This window comes from Mus caroli, unplaced genomic scaffold, assembly GCF_978045245.1.
Source record: "Mus caroli unplaced genomic scaffold, Mus_caroli_1 scaffold_15, whole genome shotgun sequence".
Taxonomy (NCBI): domain Eukaryota; kingdom Metazoa; phylum Chordata; class Mammalia; order Rodentia; family Muridae; genus Mus; species Mus caroli.
Genome location: NW_028227270.1, coordinates 17,648,352 through 17,663,996, shown reverse-complemented (window position 1 = coordinate 17,663,996; position 15,645 = coordinate 17,648,352). Strand labels below are relative to the sequence as shown.

The 15,645-nt window shown below is 39.9% G+C and overlaps 1 protein-coding gene across 4 annotated transcripts in view; it reads right to left on the bottom strand.

Moving 5' to 3' along the window:
* Positions 1–5,077: 5,077 nt before the first annotated feature.
* Srek1 (splicing regulatory glutamic acid and lysine rich protein 1) overlaps positions 5,078–15,645 on the bottom strand; it is a 34,269-nt gene continuing 23,701 nt past the window's right edge. For all 4 annotated transcript variants that reach the window (XM_021180528.3, XM_085830872.1, XM_085830871.1 and 1 more), the window contains exons 10-12: positions 12,576–12,671; positions 8,446–8,590; positions 5,078–7,529 (exon numbers count right to left, since the gene is read on the bottom strand). In XM_021180528.3, the coding sequence (XP_021036187.1) occupies positions 7,377–7,529; positions 8,446–8,590; positions 12,576–12,671 (394 nt within the window). In that variant the 3' untranslated portion in view covers positions 5,078–7,376. The remainder of the gene's footprint in view (positions 7,530–8,445; positions 8,591–12,575; positions 12,672–15,645) is intronic.

Below are 15,645 nucleotides of genomic sequence, written 5' to 3'. Positions count from 1 at the left end.
CATCCCCCAGTATTGCAAACAAACAGCAAAAGACAAAACAAACAAAAAACTATGAGCATGTGCCACTCCATGACATTCTGGTACATGATGAACCACACACACACACACACACACACACACACACACACACACACACACACACGATGTTTCTTGCCTAAGAGTGCTTTGCTTAGCTGGAGCTATAGAGCACACATCCCTTTGATGTTTACACACCACTAAGAAAAGCTACACTTTGATCGGCCTTGTTAATCATAGAGCATTGGTAAACTCAGAGAGAGAACAATGGAACTCTCCAAGAAAGAGTTTTTTTGTTGTTGTTGCTGTTTTGGTTTGGTCTTCCAGGCAAGGTTTCTCTATGTACAGCCCTGGCTGTCCCGGAACTCACACTGTATAATAGGCTGGCCTTGAACTCGGGGATTTACTTGCCTTCTGCCTCCCAAGTGCTGCAACTAAAGGTGTACTCTGATGTCAACACCACCAGGCTAAGACCCAGTGTCAACAAACTATATGCTTCTCATAAATGAATAACTTAAACATTCGCGTGCTAAAAGTTTAAAGTAAAATAATGGTAAAAATATGCAAAAGCAAAAAAAAATCCTCATACACATAATTTTTAAACTGTTAGCATCAAAGCACAGTGCTAGGAATAAGAAAGACAATAATGATATAAGGGTCAACTTAATGTGAACTATTTAACAGTACTAAACATTTACAAGTCAAAGAACAGAACTTCGAATCACATAAAAAAAAGAAACTAAAGACCTCTCCGTGACAGAAAACAAACAATTAACAAGAATATAAAAGAATAGAAGTTAAAAGTTACACTCTTTTTAACAGGTGCACAAAGACTTACCAGATGGAAGTTATGGATCACTAAACAAGAATAATTAAAAGGAATACAATAATACAGATGTTTCCTAACTATAAGGAATTAAAATTTAGAAAAAGGGAAAGATGTTTGGAAATTTCCAAATATTTAGATACTAAATAACACACATTTAAATAACTCACGAATTAAAAAACAAAATCCAAGGGAATTATGAAATGTTTTGAATTGATTGAAAACAAAATGCATCAGGATTTGTGGGGATACAGAACATTAAAATATCTGCATAGAAAGGGTTTCAAGTCAAGGGCTTCAACTCATAGTTTAGGGGGGAGAAAATAAAGATTTAAAAAAAAAAATAACAGGGCTGGTGAGATGGCTCAGTGGGTAAGAGCACCCGACTGCTCTTCCGAAGGTCCAGAGTTCAAATCCCAGCAACCATATGGTAGCTCACAACCATCCGTAACAAGATCTGGCGCCCTCTTCTGGAGTGTCTGAAGACAGCTACAGTGTACTTACATATAATAAATAAATAAATCTTTAAAAAAAAAATAACAAAACTTCTAAACCTGCAACACACAAAATTACAAAAACAAAAGCAATCTGTAAATGATAAGACACTGCAATAGACTTTACATGTTTAAAGGAAATATGAACAATCTCACACAAATAAGTTCATCAACTCTATAAAAGCTTTAAAAGAACGCATAACAGCTTATTTAGAAACACAACCAACCCTAAACTTTTTAGCATTGAATTTGCATCACACACACACACACACACACACACACACACACACACACACACGAGCACACTCAAGCTGGCTTCACTAGGGAATTACAACTAACAATATAATACAAATTCCCTCAGGAAATTAAAGATGATGGAACACTTTTTTTGTTTGTTTTTTCGAGACAGGGTTTTTCTGTATAGCCCTGGCTGTCCTGGAACTCACTTTGTAGACCAGGCCGGCCTCGAATTCAGAAATCCGCCTGCCTCTGCCTCCCGAGTGCTGGGATTAAAAGTGTGCACCATCACGTCCGGCTGATGGAACACTTTTGATTAGCATGACCCTTTTACCAAATTGAGAAAGCCGGGTCAGTTTAAAGAAGGTTAATTAAATAGCAACCATATACTGAAATAATCCAGGGTCAGACCAAGTAACTGTCTACAGAAATGGACTTCCCTCCAGTTTGAAATTATCTTTCTGCTGGAGGAATTTATCCCATGTATCTACAATCATTCCTGATAAAGGGCAGGCACAGATACTGCGGAGGGGTGTGTGTGGGGGGGTGGGGATGGGGGTGAGGGGGTGGCACAGACCTGATAGTGCAACAGTTGGGCAGGTAGGTAAGACAGATGATCAGGAATTCAAATCCAGCCAGGCTAAAAAAGATTCAAAACAACAGTTAAGTAGGACCTTTCAGAGGACACCAGAGTGAAGAGTTAGCAAAGGCGAATGAGGGTAGTGTCAAGTCAGAAATTAATGTGGCAGAGAACTAGAATGGATGGTGGTGGTGGTGAACTGAAGAGCTGGGGCTATCCGGTATTATAACTAATTCAGTGACTTCTTTGTAGCAAATAGTTGCAGACTGGAGCTCTGGAAAGGAAGGTAGGGTGGGTCTGTCTGTCTGTCTGTCTGCCTGCCTGCGTAACTGACCCCACTCGCTACCTCCAGTGGGCATACTGTTATTGTGGCTGATGTATTAATCACAGGTATACTGTCAGAAGTGGCTGCTTCCACCTGGAATCCCTGTATCAAGTCACGCGAAAGGGCCATATATTGTAGTCTATCTCTGCTATCAGCAAGCTTCCTAGGCTGCCTCTCCAGCCCAGCGTAAGCAGCAGAACCCTTTGGAAAATCAAATTGGCGAGCTTTATCTGAGAGCAGCTGAGACATGGGCCTAATTCATGACAGATGGGCCAGCCAAGCCACAAGGTCAGACTACACAGCTTGCTTGCACACCATGGCATACTTTTGTGACTCAGGTCTCCTGCCACATGGGTAGGTCCTGATGACCAAACTCAGGTCACTGGGCATCTTGACATATATGCCTTTACCTGCTGTACTATCTCATGGGCCCTTGTTAATTTATTTTTAAGGACATAGTTTTGGATAACTGCTTCGTCTGACTTCAGTGGCCTCCCTGAGCAGACAACACACTGACTGACCTCATGGAGGTCAACTTCTCAAGAAGTTGAGATTTACTTCTCAAGAAAAATCAGAGGAAGCATTTCCCTTGCTGTTCAGACATGGTGGCAATGACCACTCCACCGAAGTCTCCCAGAAGCTGATGCCAGGAACAAAACGGACTCATAGCAGCTGCCACATAGAATCCCACCAAAGGCTTGGGACGCAAAGCCTGTGTTAGTTAACACCCATGGCAGGATTACCCAATATACACAAATCTGTCGAGGTGGTCCCTTCTGAAGCCTGGAAGAGCAAATCACATTTCAGTTATAAAAACGAACTATAAAATGCAAGTATCTGTCTCAGAAGATGAAATTACTACTCAACAATGGATTTCAAGATTTTCATTTTATTAAAAATATAGCAACATAATAGCAGCATCATTTGGTACCTCTTTACTAAAACGATGTGAAAGTAGCTCTACTCAGACTCACACCGAGGTAGTAACTCTTTTGATAATCTGCAGTACCATTCTATTAAACTACAAAATTGACCTATACAGTGACTTAGTATATTTAATCTCGATGGAAGTGAGTTCTCTGGGTTATTCCCCAATCATGTGTTGCTTAGTGGTACCATTTACTTGTAGAATTCGACATGTCTTTCAGTACTAGTTTGATGAATCCGAACGTACATAGTCAGGAATGCCAAAAACTAACCAAGACCGGCTACTCCATTTCAACCCTGGAATTTAAATGTCATCTCTCCCAAACTGGCAATTTTCCAAGCTAAAATGTTACTTGCCAGTAAACTTAAACATCGGGCAAGATTAAAAACCTACTTTTAAAATACACTGTTATGAGATGGCTGCAGTTCAGTGATAAGAGCACTGTCAGGTGTGAAACCCTGGGTTCAATCCTTAACAGCAAGGAAAAAAATAAAATAAAGGAAATATTAACTATAAACAAATCGATTCCAGAAACTATACGCGTATCTTAGCCTGGAATGTAAAAGGTTCTATTACTAACCCTAAGCTGACTGTGGACCAGAAGTCTAAGTGGCTTTATGGTGCTTACTGTATCACTCACTGCTCAGGTGAATGCATTTACAACACAATAAAAGACAAGGAATTAAAAGGCTGACCTACAAATTAGGAAATGATTTTTATCTTACAAGATTATTTTGTTATATTTTTATTAGATTCCTGCTTCCAGAAATAGGAATAAAGCCCTTTGAAGAGCATGACATATGGGAATTTGAAACTAACTTAAGTGCCTACTAGCAAATAAACATGGGAAAACATTCAGTGAGGGAAACATAAACACAGAGGGAACAGTCACTGCATTGTGGTTGCAGGGTCAACCTTACAGCTCGCTCAATCCAATCCTCTTTTCCATGGCGCAGAGATGCCCTGTGACTCAATGCATCCCTCCAAAAAGACTGACTCTAGCTGTGATGCACTGTAAACTGAAAATATTTTAAAGCCTAATAGTGAGCTTTATAATCCTGAAACTTAATTTCACAGGTTAGGATGGGTCTAGAGGGAAGGTTGGATATTTTCTCACTTTTAAAATGAAAGCACAAAGACAGAAGGATGACAGTATTAGTATCTTAAATTTTCTTGACCAAAAAAATAAACCATCTTGATTATAAAAATTGATTGTTTTATTTGTAATTGAGTATATCAAAATTTAAGCCTCTAACATAAAGATAAATACATTAATAGACACTGAATGTATTTTTAAAAAAGAATTCTAACCATGGAGAAGATTACAGGCCAAAAAGTGTATTTTAGTCCCTAGCTAACTAGAGTAAGACAGAAACAGCAACTACAGCAATACTCATTAGAAATTATTTTAAAACCTGCAACGGTCCTTAACTGTAAAGCCACCAGGTTAGTGCTAATATCAGCTCAGTGTGCATACAGAAGCTATCCACAGTATCAGCCTGTCTAGAAAGAAAGAGAAAGAGACAACCACACTGGCTGTCAGTAGAAGACGGTTATGGTCCCCCCACCCCCACCCCTTTCTGACAGCATCTATCTTAGGTAAAAAGACAGTATTTGAAAAACAGTAGAGGAATTAAAAAAAAAAAAAAAAAAAAAAAAGCAAAGACCAGGAGTGCCTGCCTCCCCAAGTGCCTCTCTCCCACATAACTGCCAGACCAAACCCACAGCATCTGACTTCATTTTCTCTTGTATTCCTCCTACTCATTCTGAGTTACAAAACCATTTTCTACATTAATAATTATTTGAGCAAAATAAATACCTGAATGAAAGGTAAATAGCGATAGGAATGAAGTGTTAATCTCCACCATGAGAACATTTTACCAGTCTTCCAGAGAGGAAATGCCCTAACTTTAAAGGGCTGCTCTGGAAACACTGCAAAGGTTTGCACAGGCCATGCAGACACCCTCCACACAGCACGCCAAACCAGAGCGGAATAGAAACTGAAGACTCTTTCCGCTAAAATACTCAACTTTATTAGAGAAATGGTACTAAAAAATAACAACGATTCCAACATTTGCTCTAGTCTACTTACATTTCATAAATAAGACAGCGGTTGAAGTGAGACACTCCTTAACAATTTCTCCACAGGTCCAAATGTTTCTCTATCAGAATAAGCTGTTTATTAGCCAACCATATGTGGCTAAATGATTAAAATGGCCATCTATACTTTACATAGTAAAGCATTTTCCAAAGTTTAATGTACACAATGACAAAAAAGGAAACACACACACACACACACACACACACACACACACACACCCTAACTCTAAACACCTGAAGATGATTAAGCAGCTTCATAAGCGGACCAGGCTTTGTGATTTGCAGAACGGGCCTTTCTAGTCTTCTGATTAATGTGAAAAAAAGACTCAAACTGAAACCAAGGAACTAAAGTGCTACTTGGCTTTTTAAATCTGTGAACATAACTCTTCATGAGGTAAGGCAACTGAGTAATTTGATTGTATTAGGTTCTGCTAAAATAATCACACTTGATTTTCAAATAACCTTTGCAAATTAAAAGTGGGGCTTTGTTTGTTTTGGAAGTGTAACAGTAATGAAGAGTGCATTACCTAGAGTGTAGAGTTTTGGAGAAAACATCAACACAGATGCTGTTTTACTGCTTGCCTACCTTCTGCAGGAAGTTGAACTAAGATTGATGGATGACCTTGTCTCTTAAATTCCAGTAAGCATATCATTAAACACAAATTTATGCTCCTAGTCCTTCCATAAGTATAATGTCTGCATCATTGGGAGAAAATGACTGCAAGGCAATATTAAGGCCATCCAATGAAGTCAACTCATAGGTTTCCTCTGATCATGTAAGAGCATGTCTCCTGTTTAATCATCACAGTATAAAACTGGTGGTCCCCAAACGCCATTGTTGTCTGAACCTCCACATAGCTTGTAAACAGGACTTCCTTTTCTCATCTGAAGTACGGAGAAGTGCTTCTGACACAGCAACTGAACACTCCTAATGGGTGAATAGCACACAGCCAACTAGATGCCAAATGAATTGAAACTGACTAGCACATACAAATCCTAGGAACAGTATACCACACATTGTAGAAGGCACTAAAGCTTCAGCTTGTGCTCCAATAGCCCGTTTGTGAAAACTCAATTTCCGTTTTCTAAGGGCCTCTTTGCCACCTACAGCTGACAAGACACACTGCAGTATTATTCATGAGCTTGGAAATGTTAAGGAAGGTTAAGAAGAAATGCTCATTTATGGCAGACCCAATGATTCTGAACACTGAATACGTTATTAGTATTCCACACATCTGTTCTTCTTCGGAAGAACAGTAGCATGCATTGTCAGTTGGTTTTTAATCACTTATTTAAGCAATGTTAATCTGTAAAACTGTTTTAAAGAAAAACTCATGTCCAAAACAGTGAGCAAAAGAAAACCCAGTAGTGAGGATTTACCACAATCACTGCAATCCCTGTGAAGTCAACGTTAAAACTTCTTACATAATTTGCACTTTACAAGAGTGTCGTATGTATATCTGCACAAATTTCAAGCACGTCATCAAACTGTATATATTGAATTTTTTTTTTTTTTTAAAAAAGTAAAACAATACAAAACTCAGTAACTAGCATTTGTTAAAGAGCCTCCACTGTGCATCTCCTGGACAGTCAGTTCCACTCTGGAGCTCTGCTTTTCTGGCAAACACTGATGCACCCACCACATGACAGTGGGGCAGCCACCATGGAAATGCAGACTTCAGAAGATGGTCAGTTTGGGTAACATCTGGTATTTCGTGATGTCCATGCTCAGTAACAAGATGTCCACAATGTCACCTCATAGCTGGAAAAGCTTTAGTTACCATATATGGATTTCTTTTTCCATTTACACCTTGTTTTGAACTGAAAGCTTTGGGTTTGATCCCGCCGTGGAGGAGACAGAGCGGGCAGGCCTACACGGCATCGGCCTTGCTGCACAGGCTCTCCTCATTTGGTTGGCAGTTCCCATTGTGCTGTACTTCACTTTCTTCCTCAGTCCTTGGAGAGCCCTTCTCATCTGCATCTTTGCTCACAGTTGCATCTGCCTCTTTACTGTGTTCCTTTTCCTGCAAAAAGCACCAAGTGCATGCTTACTATCGTGCACAATTATGTATAATTGTGACTAAATGACATGTCTTTTGTGAATAAAGTGCATCGTTTTCTTTCATTAAAAAAAAAAAATGCAAGCACATGCATCAACTTGTCCTTTGTATGTTATTCCCCACAAAAGATGGTTAACAAAATCAGAATACTACAGGTAAACACAAATTCTAGCTCTTCAAAATCAGCCTTGTAAAACAAAAGAAGCCAAATAGCTTTCCAATACACTACAAGAAATAAATGTGAACATGTACAAAAATCACTCTTTCTCCGTGAAAAGCAGTCCAAATTCTGCGCTGAGGCTAAGGAAGGATCAGAGGAGAACAATGAATGCCTAAGATGTAATTCACGCTCAATAAATACTGCTGATGCCACTGATGATGATGAGGAGGAACCCGTCGGGAGTCCTCTTTTCAAATAGAATTATACATGACAAGATAGCAAAGAGTAAGCTGTCATAATTCACAGGTACTTACAATTTCCAAGAAAAAACTTAATTAGGGAGTTTAGTTTTCAATTCTGTATTAGGAAATTTGGTTTCAATTATGTATTACACATCACACCTAATTTTAGCTATACATTACAAAACCAATGACAACAAAGTCCCATCAATTTTGCCCAAATGTACACCGAGAATATCAAATATACTTGTTACCCAGAGGTTTTCTAAAATTTCCTCCTTGTATGATATTTACTGATTCTCCAAAATAAGGAATGAAGCTGCTTAAGTTTTCCCTGGTTCTCATCTCTTCAAAAGGCAGTAAGAGCGAGCAGCAATAGTGTATGAAGCACCACAGCCTTGGGGAGGCAGCTGCAGCCCTGCTGCCCCTGGGGCGGCTGGGAGCGCTTCTCTCTGATGCAGGCCCTGGCTCAGCGGCTCACCTTAACTGGTGTGGTAGTCTTCTCCACTTTCTCCTTCCCGTCTCGGTCGCCAGAACTCTTTTTTGTGGAGGTGGAACGCTCTCTTTCTCTCCTGTCACTGATGTGGTCCCGTTCTTTTTCTCTCTTTTTCTCTTTCTTATTTCGGCTATATTAAAAATGCAAGAGTTATCTTTAAGAATTTGAAGACCTACTCTCTAAACTCTTGACAGCAATCTTTATCTAACACAGGCTGTCCAAAACAACGCAGTGTAAACAAGCACGCTAGTAACCGGATTGGCAAAGTAACAAAACCAGGTCCTCCAACCTGACCCACCCCACCCTTCACCTCACTCAGGGTTAAAGTGATTCCAGCAGTAGCCACCACATGTTCCTTTAAGACACAACATTTTTTTTTTTTTTTTTTTTTTTTTTTTTTTTGGTTTTTCGAGACAGGGTTTCTCTGTGTAGCCCTGGATGTCCTGGCACTCACTTTGTAGACCAGGCTGGCCTCGAACTCAGAAATCCACCTGCCTCTGCCTCCCGAGTGCTGGGATTAAAGGCGTGCGCCACCACGCCCGGCTAAGACACAACATTTTTAAATGCTCAAGATATACTTATATACTGAAATAAGGATAAGATTAAAAACCTACTACAGTCAGCCTAAACTATATATAATGTCTGCTCATACACAGATTCGCCCACCACCTATCAACAGTATGTAGGAAAAAAAAAGCTGCCCTAAACCCAGACTCTGTTTTTTAGTAATGGGAACTCTCCCACTGAATCCCTAACACTACAGACTGTGTTGTTTTCATAATTCTCTGAATATACCATGTACTAGTGTAGAATGTTTTCATAGGCTAATGTGTGAACATTCAAGAGGGAATAAAAAGAGAGCAGTAAAATGGCTTAGCTGGCATCAAGCTTAATGACCTGAGTTTGATCTCTGGGACTTCTATGATTTTTAACAGAGAAGAAGAAAGAAAAAGAAAAGCAAATAGAGAGCCAGAAGCAGGAGAAAGGCTGAAGTGAACAGTACAGAAGCAGGAGAACAGCTACAGTGAACATCAGAGCTGCAAGGAGCTGACTACAGCCCTGCCCACTCCATCTGTTACAAACAGGAACCAACAATTCAAAGCCAGACCTAAAACACATGAAATGCACTACTGAAAGCAAAAATTTAAAAAAAAAAAATCACAAATCTCTAAGATTATTGGGGGCCTCGAGGGCCGAGGAATTATGCATATCATTCGAAAAACATAACTGTGTGTGATCTGGCCAAGATGGCTCTAACATGGAAATATGAGCAGTTCCCTATTATGAGTGGTTTAAAAGTAGACCCAAAATTAATGAAAATAATGAAGACAATTATGAAGCAGATCCAAAACAAATGAGAATCTGTTGCAACAAACGTCTTACTTCAGGTCACTGGGGAAAATGGCACTTTACAGGAGGTTTGGGGACAACTGTCTAAGCCTGCGGCAGGTGATGAACAAGACACACATGCCAGTCTAAACAAACCACACTGGCTTAGAGAGCCAACTTACTTTGAAATGAAATGACTATATACTACAAGTAAATATGGGTGAATTCTAGGTTAAAAGAAATTTCTAGCCACATCTATAACTCTAAATACATAAAACAAAAAAAAATTTATAAATTTGTTGCAAGAAACTTTACAAGGCAAAGCAAAACAAACAAGAAACCAAAAAACCCTCAAGTGTCTCAAAACAAAGCATCATCATGTAAGCTGTATGTATCTATAGATGGCTTTAGAAACCAAAAGAATGACACAAAGGAGCATCATAAGTAATAAAATACAAGAGCCAGAGAGGTGGCTAAGCATGTAGAAGACTCAAGTTCAGTTCTCAGCACCCACATGAGGCATGTCACAACTGTCTGTAACTCCCCTGCCCACTTCTGGCCTCTGCAGGCTTTGTGCTCACATGCACAAACCCACACACAACATATAATTACAAATAAAACAACAATAACATTTTTAAGAAAATACAATCAATTTAACTAAAGATAACAAAAACAAGCCACCAATTCATACACTAACAAGCATAGCCCAGCAATGAAAGAATGTACAGAAGGAACATTCAAGACTGAATGCCATAAAGAACACCAGCCAAAACAATACACAGACTCAATACAACCCCTACAAACACCATCAACAACACCAGCAGCAAACACATGAAAAAACATATATCCTAAAACTTGTATGACTCCTTCAAGGCTCTCCATAGAGCCAAAATGATTTTTAAAAGAACAAAGCTGAGGCTGAAGAGATGGCACAGCTCTTAAGAGCACTCAATGCACTTTTAGAAAAACCTCCAGCCGGGCGTGGTGGCGCACGCCTTTAATCCCAGCACTCAGGAGGCAGAGGCAGGCGGATTTCTGAGTTCGAGGCCAGCCTGGTCTACAAAGTGAGTTCCAGGACAGCCAGGGCTACACAGAGAAACCCTGTCTCAAAAAACCATCAAAAAAAAAAGAAAAGAAAAGAGGAAAATCTGCAGTCCTAAGGAATCTGGCATCTTCTTCTTAGCTCCTCGGGCTCCTATATATACACAATGTGAACATATATACACAAAGTAAGCAAATATATAAATATTTTTAAAAGCAAAAGAAAAAACATGCTTAAGTGACTCATAATTTCTGATTTCACAGTGACTACAAACTACAATACCTGAAAACATGGTACTTGCCTCAGGACGAGCATGTAGGCCTGTGGACTAGCCTAGAATAAACTCTTGCATACCAGTCAGATGATTTTTCAAGATAGGTGCCAAGATTCAGTGATAAAATGATAAAGTGATAAAATTTTCAACAGTGGTGCTGAGAAAACTTAAAATCCACATGCTAAAGAATGAAGCTGGAATCCTACCTCTAAGTGTATACAAAAATTACCTCAAAATACATCAAAGGGCTGACTAAATGGCTCCGAGTAACAGCATGCACTGTGTGACCTGAACCACAAGTTCCATTTCTGGAACCCACATAAAAGTAGGAGAGAACTAATTTGAAAAAGATGGCCTTTAGCCTCCACACACACACTGGGGCACATACATGCCCCTCCATGAACATCTACACACTCATACACAATAATAATAAATTTAAAAAACAAAAACAGATGAACAAAGCTGGGCGTGGTGGTGCATGCCTTTAATCCCAGCACTCGGGAGGCAGAGGCAGGCGGATTTCTGAGTTTGAGGCCAGCCTGGTCTACAGAGTGAGTTCCAGGATAGCCATGGCTACACAGAGAACCCCTGTCTCAACAAACCATAAAAAAAAAAAAACAAAACAAAACAGCTGAACAGACGTAGTACTAGTTCATCATCACAAGTTCAAGGGCTGTCTGGTCTACCAGTGTGTAAACACCAATGAGACCTGGGCGGGGCATAGTCACCAGACTACACAAATACACAAGAGTATGCTAGCCTTTGTGTAAAAAACAAAAAAAAAAGAAAGAAAGAAAGAAAGAAAAAGAGAAGGTAAATACCTATTTGCCTAATTATGTAAAAAGGAACAGACAAAAGCTGAAATAAACAGTGCATGAGAAGAAGGCAGAAGGAAAACAGCACTGTCACAGACCCATCGTCCCAACCAGCAGCATCAAAAGGAACAGAGAGATCCCTCATCACTGTGGACACATTTCTTATAGTGAAGAATGGCAAAAGGTATGACCCTTATTTGTTCCATGACACTTTTTTTTTTTTTGGTTTTTCGAGACAGGGTTTCTCTGTGTAGCCCTGGCTGTCCTGGAACTCACTTTGTAGACCAGGCTGGCCTCGAACTCAGAAATCCGCCTGCCTCTGCCTCCTGAGTGCTGGGATTAAAGGCGTGCGCCACCACGCCCGGCTTCCATGACACTTTTTAATCTAAAGAAACAATTACACACTTCCATTTGTAACTATACAAACCTGGGGTGGGGGTGGGAGTGGGGGGGAGGGAGATTTGCAACGGTCAGTTCCTATATGGACGAACGGGATGAGCACACAGGTGGGAAGCTAATGGTTTTAAAAAACTAATCTGTATTCTGAAGAATACAAATATATTTGCCATTCAAAACACAAAAGTTAAAAAGAGACTGAAGGCGGCTCATGTTTGTGTCCCGCCCCTCTTACGTTTCACCAGATGCGTCCACCTACCCTCTGGGAGACGGAGACCTAGAAGGCTTTCTTTTTACAGTCTTTGATGTTCTTGGAGATCTGGAAGAACTCCTGCTCCTCCTCCTCCGCCTTTCCCTAAAAGACAAAACAAATCACTTTCTAAAATCAGCAACTGAGAGTAAGAACAGTTCAAACTATAAAGTTTGATTATTGTATTGTTTTAATGGTTGTTAAGGTCCTTAGTGCTGAGACTGTAGGCTTGCACCACCAGCCTGGCTGACTTCTATTTTCACTGGGAGAGGGTTAAAGGGATCCTGGAGATCAGACCCAGGCCCTCCCACATGGCATACAGCTGGGCCTGAGCAACTCCCCTACTCCCTGACGGGCCCATTAAACTCTTCTTAAAAGCACGGTTTATTACCTGACTTTAGTGTAGATCAGATTATGAACCATACATTTATCGTTGACAAAACCATCATCTAAAATTTCAGGAGAAAATAGAGGACAACCTCCTGTATACAAAGTGTTGGGTTTCACTAGAACAATTTTTCAAATGGAAAAAATACCAAAGATGGTCCAGACTCAAGTATCTTCTCTCTTAGTAACTAAAATCTTTCCCATCACTGTGCTTCTGGCTCCTCTTGCATCACTGCAAAGAATTTCTAACAAAGTAACAAAGTCTGGAAAAACTGTAAGATAAGTTATCTTGCTAAGGCTTAGATGTGTCAGAATAATAAAAAAGCATTTAAGTAACTTATTGAGAAACTGCTTTCCCCTCTAGATTTCTATCATTACCATTGTTCTGGTCATTTAAAATTAATGCGTAAATGTATACAAGTAGTTAAAATCTGAAATTTAGATAAGGAAATAATAAGCAAAAAGAAAACAATTAACATTAACAGATAATACATATTCTAAACTACATCATATTTAAGAGTGCCTAACTTAGAATCAATGAACTTCGCCACATCTACAACTCAAGGGATGAGATATGGAGACATATTTATCAAGTATAGCCAATAATTGTATATAAGGAGTTCTGATAAGGGCTGGGGGCAACTGCTTAGTGGATAAAGTACATGCCGCCCAAACACCCGTGGAAAAGGCCAGGCAGAGTGTCACATACCTGTAGGCCTGCACCAGGAGGCAGAAGCAGGAAGAGCTGGGAGACTTGCTAGGCAGCCTGGGCGGAGACTGACCTCTAATCGTAAGGCATGCAGACATAAATGCACACACTGCACACATTGCACACACACAAGAGGAGCAGCAGCTCTCAGAACCACTGACCACACAAACGAAATATCAATCTTCTGAAATTCAACTTCTCCTTACTATTGCTTTTCGTTTTCTTTCATAAAACAAAGAAAAGCCAAAGCCAGTAACTCTAGACTTCCTGGGTTGTGGTAGGGCCAGAGGATAACACCAACAACATGTCAGGAACAGAGCCTGGCACATAGCAAGCAGGCACTCCATTGATAAAGATTGTTTTGTTGTTGGTTTGTTGTTGTTGTTTTGTGGGGAGCAGAAACGGAGTTCTGGAGAAATCAAGCCCTACCCACACATGGTAGAGAAGCACTGAGTTACACTCTCTGCCTTTCCTTCCCTTTCATAACATTAACTTTTAAGCATTCATCATTTTTTTAAGTATCCAATCTTTCTTTGAAAAATACAGATTAGGAGACAATGCTGACAATAAAAGCATGAAGTAATGTGTTTGAGCAGTTACTCAGAACATTGGAAGAGGAAAGACCTACTAGAGAGTAACCAACCAGAGCTGCTGACAGAACTCTCAGACAACCAATGTGTGCTCACAGCCACTCACTCACTCACTCACTCACTCACTCACTCACTCACTCACTCACTCTTCCCAGCTCATTTGGTCCCAGAGCTTTAAGAATATCTTCAGGACTGGCTCTGAACCCTTTAAGTCTCTTCAACATAAAAGGAGCCAGGCATTGCGGTGCACACCTTTAATCCAAGCATTTTGGAGAGTCGCATGATCTTTCTGAGTTTGAGGCCAGCTAGTTCTATATATTGAGAGCTACATAGACTGTCTAAAAAGAGCGAGAGCAGGAGCAAGAGAGAGTAAGAGAGCTAGCGAGTGAGCAAGCGAGTGAGCAAGCGAGCAAGCCAGAGAGAGAGGGAGAACGGACTAGCGCAAGTTAGTGAGCATGAACACGCAATGGAAGAAAGCCAACAAGCCTTTCAGAGTCTCTGGAAAACTCAGCTTCTATTACTAGTTAAAAAGGATTCAAATCATTTGGTGCCGTGAAGCAGAGGATCTGGATGGTACAATAACATGAAGGCACCCACATGACCAACAAAATCCCTTGCAGCCAGGGTGCAGTCACAGCTTAGGCTGATACCCAGGGAAAAGGCTGTTTAAACCTGCTTCAATGCTTCTATGTTGAGCATGTGACCGGTGTTACTCTTTTCAACTTCATGGTTCTGAGCCAGTTTTAAGTACTACAGTCTAACAGTCTCACAACCTTACTGGAAGAAGTAAATAAGGTGAGAAATTCAAGGCAACTAAGACCTACATTTAGCCTGTTATACCAGCATCCAATGAACACTACAATTAGCTTTTATTATCTTTTAATAGGCTAGTGTGAAAAATAAGCTGTAAAATAACATTTTTCAAACTAGGAAATATATTCATTTATCAACGTATATGCAATGAGAAACCAACTTTAAAATGTATTGAAACATTTATTTTAAAATGTTTTTAAAAGACTAGGCTTTACTTATCATTCTAGAATCATCTGGGATAAGGGTTTAAACAACCTTGAGGAAGTGTCTCATTTTGTAGCTGTTACCATAGCAACATGCTGCCACCTGGTGGCAGTATATCTATTAATAAGTGGAAAAAATAGTCCTAGGAGGAAAAGAGCTATCGTTTAATACTAACAAAAGAGAATAATACTTAAACATAATACATAAAGCATTTTGGAAGTTAACTTAGTCGACAGACAGGAATCACACTATGACTGTGGAAATCATGTAACATGCTAAGATTTACCAAACCACTCTAGAGACACAACAAAGTCTCAAAGGTCAACTATCACACAAGAACTTTTACATAGGCGTTTTAAAAACATTCTCCCCATCA